This window comes from Hyaena hyaena, unplaced genomic scaffold (genome assembly GCF_003009895.1).
Source record: "Hyaena hyaena isolate Hyena2069 unplaced genomic scaffold, ASM300989v1 scaffold_440, whole genome shotgun sequence".
In the NCBI taxonomy this organism is placed as follows: domain Eukaryota; kingdom Metazoa; phylum Chordata; class Mammalia; order Carnivora; family Hyaenidae; genus Hyaena; species Hyaena hyaena.
In genome coordinates this window covers 204,043-231,104 of record NW_024081072.1, presented here as the reverse complement: position 1 = coordinate 231,104, position 27,062 = coordinate 204,043, and the positions used below count along the sequence as shown (strand labels likewise).

The following is a 27,062-nucleotide window of genomic DNA, read 5'->3' as shown; positions in this document are numbered from 1 at the left end:
GGTGGATTCAGCCACCTCTGAAATCTAACTCTACCATACAACCCATAAAGTTCTGGGGTAAATATGGGTCAGTGACCTTCTATATTAACTGCAGAAACCCAAAGTGTACAGCTTTCCTAACGTGTGGAAAATCATTAAAGATTTCTGTAACTTATATAAATGTTTAATTACTTCCTTAATACCCAAACTTATGGACAGCCAGACCTACTTCAACATCATAATAGGAAAGGAAACAATTGTAAATACCACCAGGCTTCTTCCAATTGGAGGAAGATAGGCCTTATTAGCCAATGATTATTATTGGATTCCAATATCTACAGACAGCTGTGAATTTAGGCAAAATATATGGTTATTCCCTGAACAACAGTGGAACCCTGAATTCACTCCAACTTTGTCTATAATAGCTATGCGTATAAAAACTAACATACAGTATATGGGAAAAAGGAAGATTTTGTTGGGAACGTTTACAAAACACCTCTTATTACGCCTTGATTTATTTTGTAACCAGAGTACTTTTCATTATAATGCTACTGTTATATAGTACAATATTGGCTTTACACCTCAAATAGAATTGCCTGATTCTAACAAAAAATTATACTAATATTGATATTAATGACCAAATGCTTTGAGAGACAGAATTACAACAACCACAAGATGTAATATCTATGGAAACTAGTTGAATAGAGAAGTTCATTTATTTATTTTGAGAGACAGAGAGAAAGAGGAAGAGAGAGGGAGAATCCCAAGCAGATATGCGGATCAACCTCAGGAACCATGAGACCATGACCTGAGCTGAAATTAAGAGTCAGACACTTAACCAACTAAGCTATCCAGGTGGCCCTTAATGATTATTTTATGCCAATCAGATAAAACACCACAAAGTACAAATAACTATACATAAAAAAGGTAAACAGATACTCAAATTCATTAAAATTATCAAAATAATTGTAATGGATTTTTTTGGATTCTTCTCTTGTTGTGTATGTCCGTACTAGTCTCCATTAGTTACTGTGAATGTTATTAACTGGGATTTTATTATTATTTCTGTATTTATGTTATATGTGTTACCAAAAACTGTAAAGGCAAAACTCACCACAAAGCACACATACAGTTAGCACACAGTTCCATTTCATCGATGGCACACCTGGGTAGCTCAGTAGGTTGAGCGTCTCTTAGTTTCAGTCAGGTCATGATCTCACAGTTGGTGAGTTTGTGCCCCATGTCAGGCTCTGTACTGACAGCAAGCTCAGAACCCACTTGGGACTTTCTCTCTCCTCTATCTGTGCTCCTCCCCCACTCTTGTTCTTTTTCTCTCTCAAAATAAATAAATATAAATATGTATATATGACATATGTATGTATCGTATATGTATATGTATATGTATATGTATATGTATATGTATATGTATCAGGGCACCTGGGTGGCTCAAACAGTTGAGCATCCGGCTCTTGATTTCGGCTCAGGTCATGATCTCATGATTCATGAGATCAAACCCTGCATGGGGCTCAGCTCTGAGAGCTCTCAGCCTTCTTCGGAGTCTCTCTCTAGCTCTCTGCCCCTCCCCCACTTGCACTATCTCGAAATAAACATTAAAAAATAAATATATTAATTATAATATTCCCTATTAAAGGCCATACTGTTGACACCCCTTCCTCCATGTAGACTCCTAGGTAACCCAAATCAGGCCTAGCATCAAGGGACATGTTGGAACCAGGGCAGATAGGCAATCACCCTAGTATTGAGGAACAAAATAATGATAATCGATGCTTTCTGTCAAAAGATTATTGATCAAAAGGAGAAAACAATGAAAGAGAAACTCTCTAAGGCCTGATATAAAGGGAAGCCATTTTAGACTTCTTTCTTAGTCAACATGATTATATATTAACTTTGTTCAAATCAAAAGCAAGCCTGATCTATGGCCCACCACACATGCATTGTACATCTCCTTTGCGAATGAATAGCCTAAAAGAAAACCATCTTGTCCTTGAGATATTGATCAAGTCTCCTACTCCCTGCATTCCTTTATGATAAAACTTGTGACTTCTGCCTATCTGCTAATCTATAATCTTATGAGCTGTTACAATATGTAAAAAAGCATATAACTGTGTAAAAACTGTACATTCCCTGAAGCACTTTCTTCCCTGTGAAGAGCATGTTTCCTGGGCAACTGTCCTAACTTGGGCTCAGATAAAACTCTTTCTTACTTTTAGAAATTCTGAAAGGTTGTTCATTTCGCATAGACAGCAGTGACACATATAAGATTAATGTAGCATTATTTCTAAATCAGATTAGAAACAACTTGAAGGCCTATCAACACAAAACTTATTAAATGGAGCTCTATATGTGCTTTTATGAATTGATCTGCAACATACATTTTTAGGTAAAAGAAGCAAGATTCAGAAGAAAAAGAAAAGTACACTGGTTAAAGACAAAGTTCTAGTGCCAGATGGACTCTGCCAATCCCTCCTTTGGAGGTAGTAGACCTTGGTAAATTTTAGGCAAGCTATTTACACTCTCTACCTCCATCTTCTTATCTGTGACATGCAAATATTTTAGGGTCACAACAAAATTGAAAAGAAGGTACAGGGGTGCCTTGCTGGCTCAGTCAATTGAGCATCTGACTTTTGATCTCGCTGGTGTGAGTTTGACTTCACATTGGGTGTACAGAATACTTAAAAAATAAAATCTTCAAAAAAGAGAAAAGAAGGTACAGAGACTTCCTATGTACCCACTGCCCCCATAATTTTCAATATCCCTCAACAGAATGGCACGCTGCTTACAACTGGTGAACCTACATTGAGACATAATCACTCAAAGCCCAGAGCGTATGCTACAGTTTCCTCTTGGTGTTGTACATTTCCTGGATATTCTGTTCCACCGTTGTTGTTTTTCATTATTTTATTTCTTTGCATTTCACATTGGGAGACTTCGATGGACATACCTTCCATGGCTAACTTGACCATATCCAGTCTACTAATGAGCCCATCAAAGGCATTCTTCATTTGTACAATGTTTCTTATTTCTAGAATTTCCTTTTGATTTTTTAAAATAGTAATTTATTTTGAGAGAGAGAGAGAAAGTGAGAGAGAGCAGAAAAGGTGCAGAGAGAGAGGGAGAGAGAGAGAATCCCCAGCAGGCTCTGCACTGTCAGCATGGACCCCAATGTGGGGCTCAAACCCACGAACTGAACTCAGATCGTGACCTGAGCCAAAATCAAGAGTTAGACGATTAACTAACTGAGCCACCCAAGTGCTCCTCCTTTTGATTTTTTGAGGTTATCTCTCTCTGATTCTGTTTCCATCTCTCTGTACATTACTCTTCTGTTCTTGTATGTTGACCACTTTTTCCATTAGAGCCATTAGCATTTTCATCAGTTATCTTAAACTTCTCATAATTCTAAGACTTCTGCCATATTTATATCTATTTCTGATACTCGCTTTGTCTCCTCAGACTGTGGTTTTTATCTCTTAGCATGCATGCCCTGTAATTTTATTTTTTTTGGTTGAAAGCCATTCGTGATGTATTGGATAAAAGGAACTGAGGTCAATAGGCCTTTACTGTGAGATTTTGTTTGCTTTCCTTGGAGTTAGGCTGTGTTTAATGCTTGCTATAGCTGTAACTGTCAGAGGTTTCAATTTGACCTAATGTCCTTTTCTTTCTCTCTTCTGTTGTCTTGGCCTAGAAATTCCTTCTGGAATAGAGTCTGAGCCTTGGGTTCATTCTTTCAGCTGTTTGCACTGTTACCATACGGAGACCCTATTGATATGGTGGTAAAGTGCCCTGGAAGGGAAGCATCCTATTATCTGATGATTAAGGCTCAGTGTTTAGTGTGCTGGCATCTCTGGGTTGTGACCTTCCTAAGTGCTTGTCAGCATCCTCTCTCCCTACGTAGGTGATACTGGAAGACTGGAAGGTACTAGGGTTGGAATCTCCTTTCTCCCACCCTCCTTAAGGCTCTGATAAAGAGGTTTCCCTTGATGGTGGACCTTTGTTGTGAAAAACAGAATGCACTCTGAGCTATTTCAAAACAATTCTTTTCCCCCTGGCATATTTCAAAATGCCTCCCCTCCCCCTGGGCCAAACAGAGGGAACTTTTCTCAGGTCTTCACTATGAGACCCGGTGGTGCTCCAGGAGGTAAACAATCCCCCCTCCTGCCCTTCCACACCCCCCAGCCTAGACTGGGCTCTCAGAAGACTGTAACTCAGCCTCCAGCGATTTGTCAGTTCCCTTTGTTTCTACAGTACTACAGAGCTTCTACTGCAGGGAAGCTGATACATTCTCTGCATTTGCTAGTCTTTCTAGTTTGGGGGATGGTGGTTGGTCCTGTGACCCCAGTTTTCTGATGGCTCTAAGAAAATTTATTGATTTTAATTTTGTTCAACTTTCTTCTTCTTGAGAGGGCTGGAACGATGACTTTCAAGGTCTCTACATGTTACAGCGGTGACTATCAATTTTTTTTTTGTTTTATTTATTTTTGAGAGAGACAGAGAGAGAGAACATGAGCAGGGGAGGGGCAGAGGGCAAGGGAGACATAGAATCCAAACCAGGCTCCAGGCTCTGAGCTGACAGCACAGGCTCGAACACATGAACCATAAGATCATGACCTGAGCCCAAGATGGACGCTTAACCGACTGAGCCACTCAGGCGCCGCCTACCCATTTTTTAAAAATCTATTCCAAATACATATTTTAGAAACCTATTTCCTTTGGACAAGCCTCATACATTTCACGTAACAGAGTAAACTGGTAAAGATCTACAATCAGAAAGGCAAATTTGCCTGCACTGACCTATAGATATTCTACAAGAGTGAGTGAGTCTTGAACTATTACTAAACTTTTCCTTTTGACTTTACTTTGCAAAAGCCAACCTAACACGTCTCAGTTTCTACACCTGTGAAACAGGTATGTTATTTTGTATAATTCAGGCTGATTTGCATGTTGTAAAATTGCTTCCAAGCGGTAGAGGGAAGTATTGGCCTGGGTATTTCTAGAAAAGGTAATGCAGAGACCTGAAGTAACCTCTGGCACCAGGGCCAATGGGGGAATCCCGAGATTTTTTTTCTCCTTGTCAGTTCAGACAAATTCCTTAATTCTTTAATTTGCATTGAGAATCTAGCTTTCAGGGTCCCAGGCTAGAAATTAAAAAGGGACCACTCTAAGTGCTTAGAGACCTATCACTGGCTAGAGTTCTTTTCAGAGGTGGAATTTCCCCCTCCCATTAAGTTTCGTGCTAGTGTTTCATTTCCCAGCCTTGCCTCATGCGTTATTTAGTTCTCCACTACTCTGACAAAGAAAATGAAAGCAATTATACAAAGGACAGCCCGGGCTTTGTCATACAACAAACACTTGCAATGGACTCAGGAGAAAGGACCTTACTCTGGACCAAAGATACATTCTCTCCAATATCCTGTGACTAGGACATCATTCTATCTTCTTGTTTTACAAGTTCAGATTTAAGTTTGAGAAGTAGGGTCTAGTTCATAATGTAAGTCTTTATAAGCACCTGATTAACACCTGGGATCAAGCTTCTCCCTTCCTCTTGGAGTTAGGAGGATGGAGAAGTCTGTAGAGAGAGCTTGGAAATTGTTAGCACCAATAACACAGGAGCTGGTCCTCCAGGGCCAAGGAGCTAAATATGAGTTCTTTAATAAACCACTATGTGACGCAGAAGAAATAGAATTACATCACTTAACTAATTGGCAAGCTGTTCCGAAAGCCTAAAGTAGCCCAAACATTCTAAATTGTGGCACCACACGCTGGCTTGAGAAGTTTTTTTTGTTTTTGTATTTCTATTAGCTTCATTATATCATCATTTCTGCAACAGCAGTCAGACATCTGGCCTGTAGACTTTCCTGGGGTTGCATTGTCTTCTTGGACATTAATTATTTTGGTTCAGAGATCAGAGGTAATTTTGGCTTTAGCTGGCTGAACTCAGACTGGAATAAAGAAAATATGTCCTCGTTTCCTCAGTATTTATTATCCATACTAACAACAATTTCAGTATTTATCCAGAGACAGATGAAATAATGAGCCTTGCAAATCTGTGCCATACACATATTTTCAGCAGTGACTGTAAAACGAGCTCACACATTATACTCCGCTCTGTTCCCAAAATACATTTTTTGACAGAAGAAAAAATTTGATCATCACACTGCATGGCGATGGGACTCATCTCTCTATGAAGGTTTGATTAAATGCCTTTGACCCATGTCATTGACCACAGAAAGAAGAAAAAGAGAAAAAATTCTGTCATTACAGAAAATGGGCTTCTCTGGGAATCTGGCACACTCAGCCACAGGGTCTGTGCTCCTTCGCTTTGCCCTATCCCCAGATAAGGGGGCTTCCTGGAACAAGGTCAGATGGAAAGGAAAAGAGGTGCCGCCCTCCCAATGTTGGCCTGAGGCGCAAATGGAAGAAAATTAATAAGGAAAGATAACACTGAAAGCTCTGCAGTAATTGGCAAATTCTGTGACGCAAGCCTTGTAAATAGGACAAGGGCATGTCACATCATCTTTGAAAGATGGTGCCCTTCCACCCACATGAACTGAATATCTGTTGTAGCCAATTTTCAAATTCATGAAGACCATAAACATGTTCACTGGTTCTCAAAATGTCTGTTGACTGTACCTCCATGTAAGAATGCCATTTCCAGCCTTCTGCCATTCCTGATTCCTTGGACCCAAGCTGTTGCATCCAAGACATTACATGTGTCCATTGATTTTGACGACTATTTTCATGAAACAAGTATCACTGTGATTTCCCCATAAAAACGGAACCAAGTAGGAATGAAAAAGATGGATAGACTGTGATCTCATCCTACAGCTCACTCAATCTCAGATCTCAGAGTGAACAGACTGGGAATTGCATCTGCTGGCACCTGGATCTTGGACTTCTAGCCTCCAGAAATGTGAGAAAATATATTCTGTCGTCAAAGCCACCCAGTCTGTGGTGTTTGGTTACAGCAGCCCTCGCAAACTAATACAGCACTGTGGATTTAAGAACTTGAGAAGAGTTTTTAAGGTCCCAATTTTTTTTTAATTTAAAACTTTAAGAAGTGTAATATGCTCATTGTAAAAAATTCCAGTGATAGGGCGCCTGGGTGGCTCAGTTGGTTGAGCGTCCGAGTTTGGCTCAGGTCATGATCTCACAGTTCGTGGATTCGAGACCCACGTCGGGCTCTGTGCTGACTGCCAGCTCAGAGCCTGGAGCCTGTTTCAGATTCTGTATCTCCCTCTCTCTCTGATCCTCCCCTGCTCATGCTGTCTCTCTCTCTCTCTCTCTCTCAGAAATAAACATTAAAAAAATTTTAAAAAAATGCCAGTGATATTCAAGTATCTGAGGGTGAAGGTTAAAATATTCCCTTAACCTTATCTGCCAGCCCCTCTACCCAGAGATAATCAGTCACTATCTAGTATGTGTCCTTCCAGACGGTTCTCTAAACGCCCACATGCATGTGTATGTTGTTTTTGTTTTGATTTGTTTTGGTTCTATAAAAATAAGAATCACTGTATGCATATTATTTTTCAATTTGATTTTACTCTCTCTTAGTGGGCTTCACGCCCAATGTGGGGCTTGAGCTCACAACCCTGAGATCAAGAGTCACATGCTCTACCAACTAGGCTGGTCAGGCACTCCATGATTCTTTTCTTAAAAATTGGTCATATCACCGTTCAGAGTTCGAGCCCCATATCAGACTTTGTGCTGACAGCTCAGGGTCTGGAGCCTGCTTCAGATTCTGTTTCCCTCTCTCTCTCTGCCCCTCCCCCACCTGCACTCTGTCTCGAAAATAAATCTGAAAAAAAAATTTAAACTTAATCATAGGTCACGGACATTTAGGCCTAGGTTCTTGGCTGCAAACAACAGGAACCTCCTCTGGTTAATTTCAGCAGAAAAAGAAAAGGCAGAACCCTAGCTCCGAAAACATACAGAAACAAAACATTTCTTAAACAACCACAAGTAAAAGTCAGAATCAAGTCAGAGCAAAGATCAATAATCTAGTAACACGTTTTGGGGGAGGATGTAGGGAAATGGCACCATTACCCATCGCTGGTGGCAGCAGAAATTGGCATAACCTTTCCAGAGGGCAATTCTGTAATACCTCATCAGAATTCCAAATGTACATACCCTTTGAGAACTTTGTCTACAGAAATTTTGGCAAAGATATGAAAAAAATCCACATTCACAGTAGCATGGTTAGTAACAGCAAAGGACTGTCAGCCACCTAAATGTCCATCCAGAGAAACTGACTGGATTATGATATATTTGTACAATTTCTACTCTAAAACTACCAAAGAATGAACATGTTCCTGACATACTGATACAGCATGTATAGAAGCAGCTTATATAGAATGCTGCCATTTTAAAAGAATAAAGGGAGAAAGATATGAATACAGTCATATATGTCCAGAAAATATGCCTGAAAGGATGCACACAAAAGTAACACTGGAAAAGAAAACTGGGTGTTAAGAGGTAAGGGAGAAGATGGACAAGAAAAAGGAGGGGGGATCTCTCATTATATATCTTTTGTACCCTGAATTTTGTGGGGTTTTAAGTTTTATTTATTTTGAGAGACAGAGAAAAAGAGAGTAAGCAAGTATACGTGACCAGGGGAAGGCCAGAGAGAGAGGAAGAGAGATAATCCCAAGCAGGCTCCCTACATGTAGTTAGAGCACAGAGCTAGATGCGGGGCTCAAACCCACAAAAGTACAAGATCATGACCTGAGCCGAAATCAAGAGTTCGACATCTAATTGAGCCACCCAGGTGCCCCCGAACCACAACAAATTCTATGGCAAACATTTTCCCATATAAGTGCACACAGATCCACCTCATATTTTGAAAGGCTTCATGTGGTTCTGTTGTATAAATGCTTACTGAATATTTGTGTATTTGCTTAGGATATTAATATTTGCTGATGAACTTCGATGACTTTTTAAAGTTGTCATTATAAATAAGACTACAACAAACATCTTTGTATATACAGTCTCTATATCAGTGTGTGCACATGTGCACATATATAGTGAGAACTTTTTGTGAAATGAGGAAGTGTGACAAAATCACATAAAATCATATGTATAGTATTAACTATAAAATCTGTGCAAAAAAACTTGTTTTCAAGAAAACATTTGAAGAGGTATGACACAATGAAAAGGGTACTGGAGTCCAGCTTGGAGTATGAAAGGAACATATGAGTGTGAACCCATAAAACCTTGAGTTGTTCCAGTTACTAGTTTTAAAGTTTTGTTTAATTTTCATTTGGGGGGGGGAGGGGTGGAAAGAGGGGAGGGGAAGAGAGAATCTTAAGCAGGCTCCATGCGCAGTAGGGAGCCGATGCGGGCTTGATCTCCCCACTGTGAGATCATGACCCCAGTTGAAATGAAGAGTCCCAAGCCTAACTGACTGAACTGCCCAGCTGTGCTATTCCAGTTATTACATGAGGGTCAGGAAAGGTCTTGGTTAAGCAATGACACATAGCTTAAGTCCAAAAGAAAACGATCTTCAAATCCAGAAATTGAGCAAGAGAGAGAGAGAGCAAGAATAGATGAAAAATGCATGAATAACTTGCTTTGAGAGGTTAAGTTTTACTGTCTTTGAGTATCTCCTAAATATTCATAAATATGATCAGAATCATACCTAAAATTTCAAGGTATAACTTGTTGTTCCAAACAGAATCTGTGTAATCTATTTCTAAGCCTAGAAAACTCACAAGACCTCTTCAGTCTCCTGAACTAAACCCAACCTTCCTTAAGTACAGCATTAAAAAATAAACTTGGAATTATTATATAATACTTTTTTTTACAATTTTTAAAAATGTTTATTTAGTTTTAAGAGAGTGAGAGCACAAGCAAGGAAAGGGCATAGAGAGGGAGACACGGGATTTGAAGCAGGCTCCAGGCTTCATGTCAGCACAGAGCCTGACGGGGGGTTCGAACCACAAGCCGTGAGATCATGACCTGAGCTGAATGTGGACACTTAACCGACTGAGGCACCTAGGCGCCCTATATTATATAATACTCTTAATTTTTCTAATTCATTTTGATATATCAGTGTTTGTTTCATTGCAAAATATAATATTTTTACTTCATTTTGAGCTTCTGTGCTTTACATGGGCCCTAACGTCAATGCTGAATTGTCACATACAGCCTACCAGTATTATCGTGTACTTATATCCATTATGGTTCATAATTGTTCTGTTTATTATTTAAAGAAAATTTTTATTTATTTCTTTTGAGAGAGACAGAGAGAGTGTGAGCATGGGAGGGGCAGAGAGAGGGGGAGAATCTCAAGCAGGCTCCATGCTGTGAGTGTAGAGCCCGACGTGGGGCTTGAACTCCCGAAACCATGAGACCATGACCTGAGCCAAAACCAAGAGTCGAATGCTCAACCGACTGAGCCACCTAGGTGCCCTGCCCCTGTTCTGTTGTTTAAAATAGAGACAGAGGAAGTCTTCAGATGGAAAAGCAGTATCAGATGCAATGGTTTCATGAGGTCTTTGCTCAACTTATTTTTCCAGTAGATAGAATTGCTAACATCTGTGCCACTGTTAGAACATGACATTGACAGTATCCCTCATGCAAAACAAATAATAAAAAGGTAGCTGGGTTGGTGGATGGTTTGAAATTCCACAAGTAACAACGGTTTGCTGATCCTGTCTTCCTCTTCCTCTAGCCTGCTGTTGAACCTCTCTGTTTAAAAGTTAAGCCATGGAGCACCTGGGTGGCTCAGGTTCCAGCATTGGACTTCAGCTCAGGTCATGATCTCCTGGTTCATGGGTCATGGGTTTGAGTTCTGCATTGGGCTCCCTGCCAACGGTGCAGAGCCTCCTTGGGATTCTTCCTCCCCCCCACCCCTCCTCTTCTTCCTCCTCCTCCTCCACTTGCATGTGCTCTCTCTCTCTCTCTCTCTCTCTCTCTCTCTCAAAATAAATAAACTTAAAAAAAAAAGTGAAGACAAATCAAGATAGTCCATTTAGCACAAACCCCTTTACAATGTACGCTAACTGGCCATTGTAGGTGGTTACTGCTTTTATGTCCAAACTCAGAAGGTAAGTTAACTGCAAGATAATTTTCATTTAGATAATGCTATGGGACTGCTTACTGGTGGTATTATGACCTTATTTATGAGAAAAGCATTCAGAACGGCACAGAGGAAGGGTGCAGTAATGATTATAGAGTATACATTGGAACTGGGCAGTACCTGACTCTTCCCAGTACGTGATGAAAACCTACCGAAGAGAAAACACATCATAACATACAGATAAAGTGGTGCCCTCAGTGTATCCAACATGAAGAGAACAGACTCTGCCTTTGAAAACCTACACTGACAGCTGGCTGAATGGCCCAGATAAACCCTGTTGTATTGAACTGATAATGAGTTTTCTATGATTACTACCCTCAGTTTAATAAAACCCTCTCGGCTCCTGCAACTAAAATATGAGTGGAAGGAACAAGGGTACCTGATTTTGGACATTTTCAGTGCAAATCTCAATTTTTGTAAGACTATTATCATTTGCTAATTTTATGTGAAATGTAAGAAACAAGCAAGGAGGAAGGACACCTGAGTGGCTTAGCTGGTTAAGTGTCTGACTTTGTCTCAGGTCATGTCTCATAGTCCATGGATTCGAGCCTGCATTGGGCTGGCTGCTGTCAGTGCAGAGCCTGCTTTGGATACTCTGCACCCCCCTGTCTCCCCCTCTCCCACTCATGTTCTGTCAAAAATAAATAAACTTAAAAAAAAAGAAACAAGGAGGAGAAAAAGAAAAATTAGGCCATGACAGAGATCTTTAGTTTGTTTTGGAGCAATTAATTTTTAAATGTCCTTAACAACTCAGACAGAAAGCCCCAACCAGATTCGCAGGTGCTTGTGGAAAGGTGGAGAACTTGGAGGGGAGAGAAAAGACGTGGGTGTTTTGAGATGTAGTAATTATATTGTGGCTTTATTTCCTATAGCTTTTACAGTCTGAACAGACTTGTTCGCTTTCTAATTCCTTGCATTCTTTATAAAAGATAAGAGAAATATACAGTATGAGGAATGTGATTTATAATAGCATCATTATTCCATAATTGAAAAAACCCTGCATTTGGTTGTCTGGTAGAATATGCCCATCAGAAATAACCTGTAGCTCTGGAGGCCAGTGGGTTGCTATGACAACCAGACAAAAGAGTTTAATAATAGCTCTCCCTCAAAGCTGGAAAATTGACAAAAAGATGAGATTTCTAAATGCAAGTGTTTCTCATATAAATGCAAACAAGCACCAAATACATTTATTTCTTTGTTCAACAAATATTCGTTGAATGCTGCTGCCGTGCCTGGCTATGTTAGGAGCTGAGGCAAAGACAGACGTGGTCCCTCCATGATGGAGTTTACATTCTAGTGTAGTAGATAGATAATAAAGAGTAAACAAATCAATAAACTGAATATTACCCGCATGTGAGAAGGACCTACAGGCAAGAAAGTAATGGGGCTGTGATCCTAAACCAGAGGTATCTAGTGCAGAAAATGCAGAAGGACCCAGTCATGGCATATATTAAAAATCATGTCTTTGGGCTTATAGGAGATCTAGCTGTGAAATAGAAAATGGAGTCCTACAATCTTTATTAATGCAGGGATAGAAACAAAACTACTAACTGCAGTATTACCCTTTCCTCGCTGATAGAGCTTGGAGTTCTATATAAAAATAACAGTTGAGTAGTTTTTAAAAATAAATATGGGTATTTGTAATGAAAATTATAAAGATAAAAACTGTATCACAAACTTGACAGAAGAGATTACTCAAAATGTTCTCTGCAGCTGTTCTGAAGTTTTCACAAACACAGAAAGTGACACTCTATGTGTATACTGAATAAACTACGATTAACCGGAAGTCAGTACAAGAATTCAGGAAGAAACTAAGCTTTGAAGAGACTATTGTGGCTAACTTTTTGGGCTTCAACAGAGAGGCAGATGAATAGATTTACATTCACACAGCACTGCAAAGACGACTGAGGCACAGAAAATGCTAGAATGTTGCTAAATAGCTGAGCTTGCTCTCCAAAACTTTCAGTTTTCATCATTACTCTGTGATTCTGATATCTTTTTTTTTTTTTACACAGAAGCAACATTTGCTGTTTAAGATAATTAATACTGCTTTTGATTATACAGAGCCATTTGTCAGTACTCTTTTCTCTCCTTTCAGGAAGTGCAAACATTCTATGATATAATGCCAACACTAGACTTTGGCTAATGATGTAGGGTTTCAGTATACACATAGTCTATGAAGCTTTATTTAATCAAAACAAGAACAAGTGCCTTTCCTTGCCTTTTCTGTTCAGGGCAGCAGCAGGAGCCCAGGGAGTTCCCCAAGGCTTTCTGGGGTAGAAGGCCCAGTGTATGTTATGTGGGTTGCAATAACCCCTAGGGATGGTGTCATCCCTTTGGTGTCATCTGGCCTGACAGATGGTATGGTAGAGATTGCTATTTAACCTAATAGCCTTCTACTCCATTCTATAAGAAGGAACCCCTGAATTTTAACTCAATACATGATGTTGTGCTGGAATAAAGAGGACTTCTTCCAGGCAGTCTCAAAGTTAGGTGTAGCTTCATGGTTAAGAGTTGGCCTAGGTCACGTGACTGAAAGTGATATGTACAACTTCCCTTATAGGGAAGACTCATGCCTTTCCCTTCCCCTTCCTCCTTTCCTGATGGCTGGAATATGGACACAAGTATGAACCAGTTTAAACTGTGTGGACCAGGACAACAACCTAAGGATGGCACAATGGGAAAACAGAAAAGCCTGGGTCTTCGGGGACTTTCTAGATGAGGGGCAACATAACAGATTGGACTTTACTATGAGAAACTTCTTATTTAAATAACTACCAGGTCTCTATTACATACAACAAGACCTATATTCCAGCCAAAATACAAAGTAAGAGAAAACATTAGGTCATGCTATCTTCTCTATACAAAGAAAGCCCTGAAGACACGAAGACTCTATCTAGATCAGGCTGTGCCTAAAGTAACTTCCCTAGCTGGACTTTTCTGTTAAAATAGGCCAAAAAAAAATCTACTGAATTTTCATAAGATGATTTTGTTAAGGTAATGTTGCTTACAACTTAGAGTCCCGGCTCTTCTCTTTAAGGCTTGACAAACATTTGTTTGAAAGAAATGATTTTGCTCGACACTTAAGGTCCCTTCTTCTTACACTTACATAAAGTCCCTTCTAGTTTCCCTAGAATTAACAAATAATTTGCCCCAAAATAATCTTTGATTAAGATATGGTGTTTCTAAGCAGCAATTTTTACTTGGAAGGAGACAGTGTAAAAGGTTGACTCCATTACAACAGACTAGGTTGTTTTAAGAGAAAATGGGTCTCACACACAGGAGGTTATATAACAATATCTGTTCCCTACTCTGTGCCTTGGACTATGTAGAGTCCTCAAGGTTATAGATGTAAGGGAATGGAAGTTTGAGGAAACAGATCTGGGTGAGAAATGACTCAGTCAAGAAGGGTTTTTTTTTTTTCCTGTTCTGCACAAAACCTGTTGCCTCCATGGTACTGAGTCATGACAGCTTCTGTGAACATGATCTCACTTATTATTATTTTAAAAAATCATATTATATATGTAGTCTGAAAAGTATATATATAAATAATCTATATTTAAAAAAATCGTATTATACTCTACGCTCTTGTTGGTTTTAAAAGCAACATTCTTACATTTCTACTGTGAGTCACATTTTCTGTAAATAATTTTGCTTCCTAACACTTCCCTGCTTTATCAAATTTGCTATAATGAATGTTCCTTTAAAGTCAGACGAAAGGGTCTTAACCTTTTTAAGTAGATAAGGGAAGGAGAGAATGTCACATGTACTCTTACCTCAATTTGATGAGAAGCATCCTATCATCCTTGACATTATAAAATTATAACAAATTTGCCTTTTTCTTAAGAATAGATCAAAGGGATGCTTGGGTGGCTCAGTAGGTAGAACATCTGACTCTTGATTTTGGCTCAGGTCATGATCCCCAGGTTGTAGGATTGAGCTGCACACTGGGTTCCTCGCTGGGCATGGAGCCTGTATAAGATTCTCCCTCTCTCTGTCCCCCTCTCCCTGATCATGCTTTCTATAAAAAAAAAAAAAAAAAAAAAGTTAAAAAAAATACATGAAAAGCTTTCCCCAGATTCTCAGAAAGATCAGGTACAAAAACTTTAAAAATCTCTGCTTAATTAATAGCATTGAAAAGCGCTATTATAATTTAATTTCTTTCTTTAATCCATATAGAAACAAGCCAATTGTTAAATTAGCTTCTAGTTTATCCTTCTGGAAACCCTAATGACACTCATCATTTGAACTCAGAAGAACTTGCAAAAATCTGGGTTATACTTTTCAGACTACGGGAACAGATACAAAGATAATTAAGGCCATTCTAAATCTTAAGAAGAGTAGGTTTGCAAACAATGTTCTATTGAACATTTGCTAAAAGATGTGCTGAATTGGAAAACTGAGACAAAGGTGCTCTCCTGTCAAAAAGGATTTCAACACTGTTAGTTGCATCATTCAATGCACAAGCAAGAGCATTATACATTTAGCACAAACACTGAATTAAAAAGTCAGGAAGTTTAGGTTCTAATACCAGTTTTATTTGCAACTAATCACATACAAATCACTTACCTATAAAATAATGATTAACATCGATTCTCTAATTCACAAATATATCACGAAACCAAAATTCTTCCCAAGAAAACTTCTTTGTAAACCAAGATATCAATGCAACTTAGCTTTTACCTAACTTAGAGGTTGAGAATGACAAATCAGAGAATTTGTCAGTCCTCAATCGTTTGCATACCTTAATTCTGCAGATGGACAATCTGGTTAAGATTAGCACTGCCCTATTTCAACCTTAAAAAAACAAAAAGCTATCCACAAGAAGTTATTGGTGAAGAAAAAATTGGCCAAATACACTACTGAGACACAGCTTTGTGTTAAGTACAGTGCTTGTAACAACCCTGCTGTTAAATAGAACAAAGTGTAGCCTCACACAACTAAAAGCATGTTTACCCTTTTGAAGGAACACATACTGTTAGGACAAGCATCATATTTCACTAAAAATGTTAAACAGGAATGTTTTGTAGTATCTTCAAATGGCCAATCAAAATGGCTGACAACCTTTTTTTTTTTTTTTTTTTTAACCTTTTGTGTCTCCCTCTCTCCATTTTCATTCTATGGTATTTCATCAAAAAATTCAGGTCCCAGTTGAGAGCACAATCCTCTGTACTCAGCCAGGGTATAAGAAATGTTAGCATTCTGTCACTAGAGCATAAACGTCGAGGAGGAATTAGCATGTTACTGAATGAAGATTCAAGAACAAATTCTAACTGGGTATAGAAAAAACATATACACCATAAGCAACTGGTCATTTATCGCATGTATGCAGCGCGACAATCATATCTAGTAAGCCCTCAAGAGGTAAGCACTTGTATTTAGCAATGTCTTTTTTGTATGATTTAGTCTCTGTTTCTGAACATTCCCTTACGTAGTGTGACAGAAACAAAGACTGGAGCATGGTTCACAGAGAAACACAAAACAAATACAAATACCCTAATAAAATAACCATGTATACCACTGCTTAGGGAAATATTTTAGACGAAATATACTTTCACTACTGGCCCCAAATGCCATCATTCACTTATGTTATTTAACTGTAAACTTTTAATACAAAAATACCTTTAAGCTGATAGTAACATTTAGTGACTTACAAAAACTGACAATATTTCAATGCTACACAAAACAGTTCTATACACAACTTAAAGTTTTAAAGTCCTTTGCTGGCACTTGATTTTATAGTTGATAGACACAATATCTACTGATCTCAATAAAATACTGTTCTTAGCTTACACATAGTTTCAAAACGAATATTACCTCATTAAACAGCAAAGAATAATCACATTTTGCTGACAAATCTCAGATGAACACTAAAATTGTACAGCCCAAGTATTTTAAGAATCACATAAACTTTTTAAGACAATGGATACAAATTTACACAATCATCTCCAGTGAAAAAGAGGATTATTCCTCTGATTCTGTGAAGCATATATCAAGTATAGATCAAAATGTGAACTGACACAGCAAGTTAGTTTAGTTTTTTTCTTTTTAAGGTTTGTCAATGACTGGTGACACTACTAGAACAGATGGAAAACTGGTCACTGTTTGCAAATACACAGTTTATATTACAAATTTAAAACAGAAATTTCTTTTCAGACAGTAGAATCCTGTTCTTGTTTGTTTTGTTTTTACTTTTAGGGAGCCTATGGCCATTCCCCATATCATTACAAATGAAATCACCAGTCACATTAAACATATAAGCTCTCTTTTTTTTTTCTTCTTCAACAAGGGGAGGTAACTAAACTAAAACTTGGCAAACTATATTTAAATTAGAACACATTTTGTAATAACCCACTAATTTAAAATTTTGGAAACCTACTACCCTGTTCTGAAGAAAAATGTATACTTTCAAAACCCTACCTGGCAATTCCTAGCCAATAAGTTTTCTATTTTCAAAATCAAAATTCAAGTCACAGTACTTGTGGCACGAAACAGAATATAAGATTTAATAACAGAAGACTAAATTAGTATAATCAAACATAAACATACCAAACAATCAAATCAATATAGGACTTTTAGAACAGTAAATTATTAAATAGGTTGATTTCTTTGAGTGTATAAATTCCCTAACATTAAATGTTAGTATTTCAAACAATACCCTTTCTAAACCAAACCTGACATTAATCAACCTGTTTTTTTTTTCCCAGCAAAGAGAAAGGGTATCTCTTTAAGACACTTTCCAAAGCAGTAAAAACACCTTAGTGTTTCAACCTATCTACAACAAATTTTGCTGATCCTGTGCATTTCACTGAGGCGCTACCTGAACCCACAAATCATCATCAGATAAAGAACTTGAACTCCCTGACTCAGAGTCCAGCTCACTGAATCCACCTAAATCCCATTCAGTACTGGATTCACTCGGCACATCTTCTTCCTCTGTGAGGAAGCTGTGACCAGGCTCAAGGCAGGAAGGATAAACACGAGCTGAGAGGCAAAAGAAGTTGGAATCAAACTGGAAAAGGCCTAACGTGGTACCTATGTTAATCCACTGGTCTCCCCTAGTGTCATATTCATACACGGTGACCCGGTTCTTCTTCCACTGTGGGGTGCGCGAGGTGATCAGCAACAGTTTTTGGCCGTGATTGATAATCCGGTAGTTGTTGGTCTCGGACACCAAGGGAATATTATTGATCTGCCTCCATTCCCCTCTGACTGGATTGTAGACCTTCATGACAGGGATGTCACAGATACAGTAGATCTCATCGTTGAAGACACAGGCTTCCTGAAAGTCATTGCGCTTAAGAGAAACACACTTCAGCCACATATTATGGCTCGGATCATAGCAGAACATGCGCTTACTGTTGAGAGCATAAAGATAGTTCTGAATTACCATTAGATCAAAGGATATAAAAGAATGGGGGAGTGGAGCCACCAGTGCCCACTGGTTTCTCTGAACACTGTAGCATTCCACTTCCTTCAATTTGACGCCAGTAATCGGGTCTCGCCCACCCAAAATGTAGATGTAGCCATTGAGGTAGGCTACATCCATGCCCTCACGACACAGCAGGCGGTCGGCAAGCTGCTGCCAACTATTCTGGGCTGGTTTATACACCCAGAGGTCTTTCCTGGGCTGGGCAGCCAGGTAGATGTCATGGTCTGGAGAGACACAGACAGCTAAGGTGGTTACAGTCCTGGTGTGAGCAAGGCAGGTCAGAGGTGACGGCACTTTGTACATATCTCCGGTGTAGGGGTCACAGCACAGAAAGGGATCTCTAGGATGTCCAAAGAAGATCACCATCTTCTTAGCGCACACACCCAGTCTCTGAGGTGGATTTTCTGATGTAGGTACAACTGAGCTGCTGCTGCTGCTGCTGCTGCCACTGCCGCCGCTGCCGCCGCTGCTACTGCCGCTGCCGCTGCCGCCGGGGCCGCTGCTGCCGCCGAGGCCGCTGCTAGTGCCGCTGCTGCTGCTGCCGCCACTGCTCTCTGGCTTTGGCACCAGGGATTTGCACAACTTGTCCCCGTATCGCAACTGCAGAGCCCCCTCAATAAGGTCCAGACAGTACTTTTTCACGATTGTGTTGGTCAGCAGCCCTTCCATGTAATCCTTGTTTTCATCTGTGAAGTGTGTCCAGCGGACACACTTGAAGACTTCCGCCGCGTTGGGACCCCGCTCCTTGGGAGACGCTTCCAACCACTGCACCGCCACATGACAGACGGTCTGCTCAAGCTCTATGTTTAGACTATCAAGGCGCAGGATAGACAGCAACTGCGCGAGGGTCAGATCTGCCAGAGTCTCTTCCCGAATCGAACCCATCTGGCTGAGCTGCTTGAAGTTGTGGGCTATGAAGGACTGGGCCTGTGATCGCAGCTTGCGATGCCCGAAGGCGTCGGCAAACTTAAAGATGGCGGTGCAGTTGGCCAGGTCAAGGCGGCGGGCTAGGAAGGAGGCACAGGCTTCCCGCACGTACTCGAGCTGCAGCATGTCAGAGGCCGCGTAAAGGCGTTCCACGTTGGCTTCACTCAAGGACACGCGACCTGTGTAGCAGTAGTCGACCAGCACCTCAAAGGACTCGGCATCCACATCATGCATGGTCACATTCGCCTGGTGGCTCTCGTACATGCCACCTGTGAACATGCTCTTGAAGTAGGGACACGCGGCAGCCAGCACGTTACGGTTGCAGGGGAAGAGGCGGCCGGTGCCAGGCCCGCTGCCAGGCGTCACCACCTCGATGGTCACATCACATAACAGCCGCGCGTCGTAGAAAGACTTCAGCTGCGCCAGCAGGGCTGCAGAATGAGCCGTGTCCTTCAGCTCCTCCGGGCCCGTGAAAAAAGCCGAAACCGTGGGCTTGTGAACCCTCTTGGGCCGCTTCCCGCCGCGGGGACTGGCCAGGCGGCGAGAGCGCGGAGCTTCTTCCCGGGACTGCATGGTGGAGATGGCGGCGGGCTACGAGGGCGAGAACGGGTGCAAGGACCGGGCTCTGGCTCCTCCTCACCCTCTTCTTGCTGGCGCTAGATCGCGGTGTCTCCGGAGAGACTGCAGCACGGGTCCATTTACCTAATCCAGTCCTATGCCGCAGTGCCGCCTCCTTTTATCACGTAGCCAGCGTCTGACTCACCCGTTTCCAGTTCCGCGCCCTTTCTCCGCCTCAGCTCGCCTTACAGAACCCGCTGGACGGAACCGAGAGCCGCCACTGCCGCGCTGGCAATACCGGTAGGCGTCCAAGAGAACTACGGGTCCCAGGCTGCCTTTCGCGCCTCGAGGCATGCCGGGACCCTCAGACTCAAGGGGATAGGTAGATGGACAGAAGCCGCTGTGCATGCTGGGAGTAGTAGTTTCAATAATATCGCGAGATTTATCGGCCGTTCATTGTTTCAGGTGACGGAGTTAGAATTCGCTAATTTTCTTTCGTTCTGTTTTATGGTTTAGAATTTTGGATTTGGAATCCAGATTAGACGCCCGTTCTGTATTTATTAACTGTTTGGCTTTGCTCTCAGGACTGTTTTTAAAAATGTGAATAACAACAATATATCGTAGCCCGATGTGACGACGACGCGAATTGCGTAGGTTAAATAGGATGCTCTGAATAAATATTTGCGGATTAGATTAATAAAGTACTTACGCAGTACCTATAACGTAAGGGTTAGATACATTTTAGCTTTTTTTCTACCATTTATGAAAAATTGAGCACCTACGCATTTGAAATCACGAGCCTATAGGAAAAAAATTCAAAATGCTGCAGGTTTCTGCAGATTCCACCCCCTCACCCTGCCACCCCCGCCTTTTAATATATATTTTTTTTCAAATATTGTTTCAGGCGTACAACGTAACGGTTCAATAGTTCTGTACATTGCTCAGTGCACATTAAGTGTACTTTTAATCTTTATCTCACCCATTCCCCCACCCACCCCTTCCCTGGCAACCACCAGTTCTCTATATTTAAGTCTGTTTTTTTTTTTTTTTTTTTTTTTTTTTTTTTTTTTTTTTTTTTTTTTTTTATGTGTTAATAACGATTTTATTTTTAACATCAGTTTTAGGTACTCCCAAAACCGAGAATTTATAGGGAGCCTCCAAATACTCCACCTCCTTACAGTTTTCTATTATTTACACCCTGCGTAAGTATATGTGTTTGATACAGGTGATGAATTCACACTGGTACTTAATATTAATTAAAGCGTATAGTTTCTATTAGGTTTTAGTCTTCGTGTTGAATAGTTCTATTGGTATTGGAAAAGGTATAATGTCGTGTATCTACCATTACAGGTACAAAATAGTTTCACTGCCTTAAAAATCCTGTGTGTTCAGTCTGTTTACACCTCCTGCTCCCTGCCCTCCAACCACTGATTTTCTTGTTGATTTTCATAGAAACCACAGATTTTCTTGCTGTCTAGGTAGTTTAACTTTTCCAGAATGTCGTACAGTTGGAGTCCTATCGTGTATAGCCTTTTAATGTATCTTCTTTTGCTTAGCAATATTCATTTCAGGTTCCTCCAGGTTTTTATGGCTTAAAAGTTCACTTATTATCATTGAACAATATTCCATTGTATAGATTTACCATAATTTATCCATCACCCATTCAATGACTTTTTTTTTTTTTTTTTGCTTTGAGTTTTTACACTTGTGAATAAAGCAGCTGTAAGCAGCCATGTACTGGTTTCTGTGTGGACCTTAGTTTTCAACTTATTTTGGTAAATACCAAGGAGACTGATTCTTTGGTCCTAGGGTAAGACCATGTTGAGATTTGTAAGGAATTGCCAAGATGTTTTCCAAACTAGTGGCTATCCTGTTTTTGCATTCCCACCAGCAATTAATGAGCATTCCTGTTGTTCATTCCACATCCCTCCTAGGGTTTGGTGTTGTCAGGGTTTTGAATTTTTGACCTTACAGATTTTAAACTTTCCTCTGGAAGAATTCTGAAGGATAAGATAGGATTTTAAACATTCAGCAGTATCTGCAGGGCCATTACATTTCAGTCTTGGGGAGCAGTATATATGGATTATATCAAATTATGTAAATCAGGAATATAAATAGATGCTATGGGGGGTCTCAATATTTCATGTTTGGGAAGCAGTGCTAAAGTATTTCCATTAACCTCTTAATGTAAATGTTTATAACTAGTCCAATACACTTCCTTGCATTACCATCCCTAAATAAATGTAAGATTCTGGAATTATAGTTATTGAGGATAATTTTAAATAAAAATATTTCAACAGAGAGACCCTGTTCTGCTCAGGATCCTTATAACTCCGTATCCTACATACTCAAGCTTTGATTTAGTATAATCTATGCTTTATGAAAGTGTTGAATATTTGTATTTATCAACTTTGTCTTAGGATATAACCCTCAAAATAAATTATGCTGTCACTGAGTTTTAACTTCTTCATATATGCCCTTAACAGCATTATTTGCTTTTCACAAAATATAAAATGTTTATTGGACACTGTGCTCTCAGGCTTATAGCAGTATTGTTCAGTAGACTTTTCTGTGATGATGAAAACATTCCATATCTACAAGCCAAAGGGAGAAGTCTAGAACAGATCCTTCCCTCTCAGCCTTCAGAAGGAACTAACCCTGTGGACATCTTGATCTTGGACTTAAAGGTAGGAGATTATAAATTTCTTTGGTTTAAGCCACTCAGTCTGTGGTACATAACAAAGTACCATGTCAGCCCTAGAAAACTAATACAAACATCTGTAATTTTCCCACTAACCTCTCACGGACTGCATAAACCATACCTGCAGGGGGATTGATCACCTACCCATTACTTGCCTTTGTCTACATTGTTTTCTGCTTCATTAGTACCTCTCACTGCACACCATGGCTGAATGCTTAATCCCACTGCCCTGGTTATCCTGGGAAGAAATTTACTTCCCAGAACGGATATCGGGATTTTCACTCCCCCAACTGCTTCACTGTTGAAGTACCTGGCTCTGTACCTATATTCCTTTGCCTTTTTAGGACTCATTGACCATCAAACTTTTTTTGCTCCTGTAAAAAATCCCCAAATATTTAAGTACAAACTATGTTAACTAAAATAGCGGACTCCCTTTGGGTGGCTCACTCCTCTGACATAGGCCATGTCTGGGAGGCCAAACTCTGGAAGTAGGAATACACACTTTCATGCCACTTCTAAGATTACCATGACATTTAAAAGTACAAGGTCCCCAATAGTTTTGCCCTGATTCAAGGCTTTATTGACACAGTTTTTAATAGTCCAGTCGCCCCAGTAAAGAATCCTAATGGCCAGGGAGGCTGGCTAGTTTAACATTGTGAGCAATGAACTAGTTACAGCCAGGTTTCCTTTGGTTCCTAACCCCAATACCATCTGGTCTTTATGTGATCCAGCACCACTCACTTCAGTCATTAACTTTTGTTCTGCATTTTTTGGGTGGTTTCTCCATTACACCCCTTCACCCTGACACAAATATCTTTTTGTGTCACATGGAAAAAATCAATAATACACATAGACTGCCATGCCTGAGGGGTTTCTTGAGGCCAGTAATTCTTTCTCTAGGACTCTAAATGCAAACCTGAGAAATTTAATCTTTCCCTGTAATTCTCTCCTTATCCACCATGCAGATGACTGTCTTCTCTGCTCACCTGATTTTAACAACTTGTTTGTTACAAGCACTTGCCCACAACAGACATACGGTTTCTAAAAACACAACGAAATTATTCAACACCTCAAGACCATTAGCTAGGACATGCTATCTCCTCATGTGAAGGGATGACTTTGTCCCCTAACTGTATTAATACCGTCATTAATTCCCTTTCCCTGAGATCAAAAAGCAACCTCAAGCATTTCTAGGATTGGATGGCTAATTGCTAGGGCCAGACCACTAGGGCTTTTGCTATTGCCTCTCCTTTGTATGCCATGACTAAGAAAACAATGTCATTCTCCTTAATTGGGACTCTTCTTCCTTGTCTGCATTTTAAAAGCTGAAAACCTCTCTGTTTCTCCCACTTTTAGACTCTGGGAGTACTAATTACTCCCAGGATACTCATTACCCTACCCCCCCTTTTTTTTTTTTTAACAGAAAAGGAAGGACATTCATACCCTTGTTTTCAGGGTGGCTAGAAACTTTTCTTTGCAAACAGGCTACTGCCACAGCTATAGTTAAGCTGGTACCAGAGAGAATTTTCTCTGTTTTGGAATCCCTTTGTTCTTCTTTAGTGATAGAGAAATTCACTTCAATAGTAATGTTATTCAGGATATTCAACAAGTACCTGCACTGCTACAAAAATTTCACTATTATTTAGCTCCCTCAGCCCTCTGGGGGGAAAACCAGACCAAACCAAACATAGTAATGCTCTTAAATACAAAACAGCCGGACTCTGAGGAACTAAACCTGCAACAGGTTTTTTGTACTTAGCTGAGATGATCCTTGACTCCTCCTCCTCCAGGCAACATTGATTATTCCCTAATGAAATGAGGATTATTATTAATCCTCATTAATAGGCCAGTGAGGATTCCTTACCTCTTCTGGTCTTAGGTGTCCTTAATTTGATTACTCCAACATCTATCCTTAAATATTGCTCAAGTCTTATTAAATACACTCATTTATCATCAACAGTATCAGGTTTACTTTCCCACCACAGTCCTTACATGATCTTCAAATTGGACATTTAATTTTCAGGAAAAGACATCACCAAAAGACCAGTATTGAATCGAAGTGGAAGGGATCTTACATTATGTCCTACCCACCAATACTGCTACAAAAACTATAAGGTGGTATAACACATACTTTACATTTCACACACACACATACACACACACACACACACACAAAAGCAAGACAAGTCTGGTTTCATATATACGGTGCTTGGAATTCATCCCTCTGCCTAACAACAAGTAAAAATCTGAACAGACTGAAAAATTAACAACTCTTCTTAGATTCATAACCGACAGGAAAACACAGGGCAGACAGCGGCTCCCAAGACGGAGGAGACAGACCTGTGGCTACGGGGAGTCATAGCTTACCGGAGCAGACACCCAGGAGCTGAAACTGCTGCAGGGAGGAACCACTGCCAAGGTGGAAGAACCTGAAATATGATTGATGAATTGCTGAGGGCTCAGTGTGGACAGCTTGAGAGTTAACAACTCCAGGGGACCCAGTCACGGGTCGGGCAGTGGGCACCAAATTGTGAGATTTACCTCTAGGACCTTGACCAGGCTTCACAGCAAATATAGAGAAAAATCCCCTCATACTTCGGAAGGGAGAGAGGGAAAAGCAACCATTTTTAAATACATCAGGGCCCTCTGTTCTTAATAAGGATGGTTCTCAGGAGAAACTAGTTAATCAGAGCCTCACCTGCTGGCGTCTTACCAGAGCCTAACTGACCTAAAGGAAGAGAAATACCCAACTCCTGCTCACTCAATCCAAATTCTATCTGACCTAGGGGAAGGAAAACAATTCAAAAGCAAAAACCCTTGAAGACTCACAGTTGAGAGGTATAAGCTCTGAAACCTAATCATAGAATGATAGAATTATAGAATGTGTCCCCTCCATCCACACCTCACCACCACACATCACTATGGGCCTACTTACAACAGTTCCTTTTACCCAGTATATCACGTTTGGCTATGAAGAAAGAAAGGCAGAAATTTGAAGAGACAGAGGAGGTGTAGTTTTCATTTTATTTTTTGCTTAATGCCCCCCTTTTTGTGCATTTGAGTACAGTTTACACACAAGGTTACATTACACTATTTTTTAAAATTTAAGTATAGTTGGCACACAATGCTAGTTTCAAGTGTATAGAGCAAGTGCATTTAATAAGACAATTTGAAGAGACAGAGCAAGCACCAGGACCAGACATGGCAGGGGTGTTGGAATTATCAGACTAGAGACTGAAACAACTATGAATAATATGCTAAATGCTGTAGGCTAAAGTGGACAGCATGCAAAAATTGGGCAATGTAAGCAGAGAAATAGAAATATTAAGAAAAAAAAAGAAACCATGTAGTTTCAGTTCAAGATGGTGATATAGGGGCATCTGGGTGGTTCAGTCGGTTAAGTATCTGACTCTTAATTTTGGCTCAGGTCATGATCTCACAGTCATAAGATCAAGCCCTGCATTGGGCTCTGGTTTCAGTGTGGAGCCTGCTTAAGATTCTTTCTTCTTCAGCCCCTTCTCCACTTGCTCTCTCTCTCTCTGTAAAAGAAAAATAAAAGATGGTTATGTAGGAAGATTCTGAACTCACTTCCTTCCATGGAGACTGAATTTAGAGCTGTTTACAGAAAAATTTCCCCTGGGAAAAAAAAATCCTAAAACTGATGGACTGACCCCTTTACATTAGGCAAATGAGGGGGATTCCAAATGGAACTAGGTAAGAAAGGCTGAGAACAATCTTGCCATATACTCCACTCCCAGTGGAAGAACATACACTTGGGAGGGAACTCACAACCCAGAGCTGCTTCATGATGGGTGATGTGTCATGCCCCACAGTGGGCACAACACCTTTTAAGACCATCAGTTAAGAGATGAGCCCCCCAAACACCTGGCTTTAAAGACTATCAGGGCTCCCATCCACAAGACCCAAAGGCTGCAGGAACTGAGGAATGGCTCTTAAAGGTCTCACATGCAGACTCACCCTTCCCAGGGCCCAGTGCAGAAGCAGCCCTTTGGAAAGCACCTGGACTTTACATGAAAGAGTGTCATTTAGGGGCACCTGGGTGGCTCAGTCAGTTAAGCAGCCGATTTAGGCTCACGTCATGACCTCGCAGTTCAGGAGTTCGAGCTCTGCGTCAGGCTCTGGGCTGACAGCTCGGAGCCGGGAGCCTGCTTTGGATTCTGTGTCTCCTCCTCTCTCTGTCCTCCTCTGCTCATGCTCTGTCTCTCTGTCTCTCAAAAATAAATAAATGTTAGGGGGAAAATTTTTTTAAATAAGCCTCATTTGCATATTTAAAGCATTGATCAAAGGGGCATGGGCATGATGGAATATTCTCCAGGGATGGAGGCTAGTAGGTGCCATCCTCCTCTCCC

General features: G+C 40.4%; 1 protein-coding gene across 1 annotated transcript; it reads right to left on the bottom strand.

The window, feature by feature from the left end:
• Window positions 1–15,590: 15,590 nt before the first annotated feature.
• On the bottom strand, window positions 15,591–20,409 carry KBTBD6 (kelch repeat and BTB domain containing 6). The gene has a single exon (XM_039253158.1). It carries the CDS (start codon window positions 20,004–20,006, stop codon window positions 17,880–17,882), a length of 2,127 nt encoding a protein of 708 aa, XP_039109089.1. The 5' UTR covers window positions 20,007–20,409; the 3' UTR covers window positions 15,591–17,879.
• Between the last annotated feature and the right edge of the window lie 6,653 nt (window positions 20,410–27,062).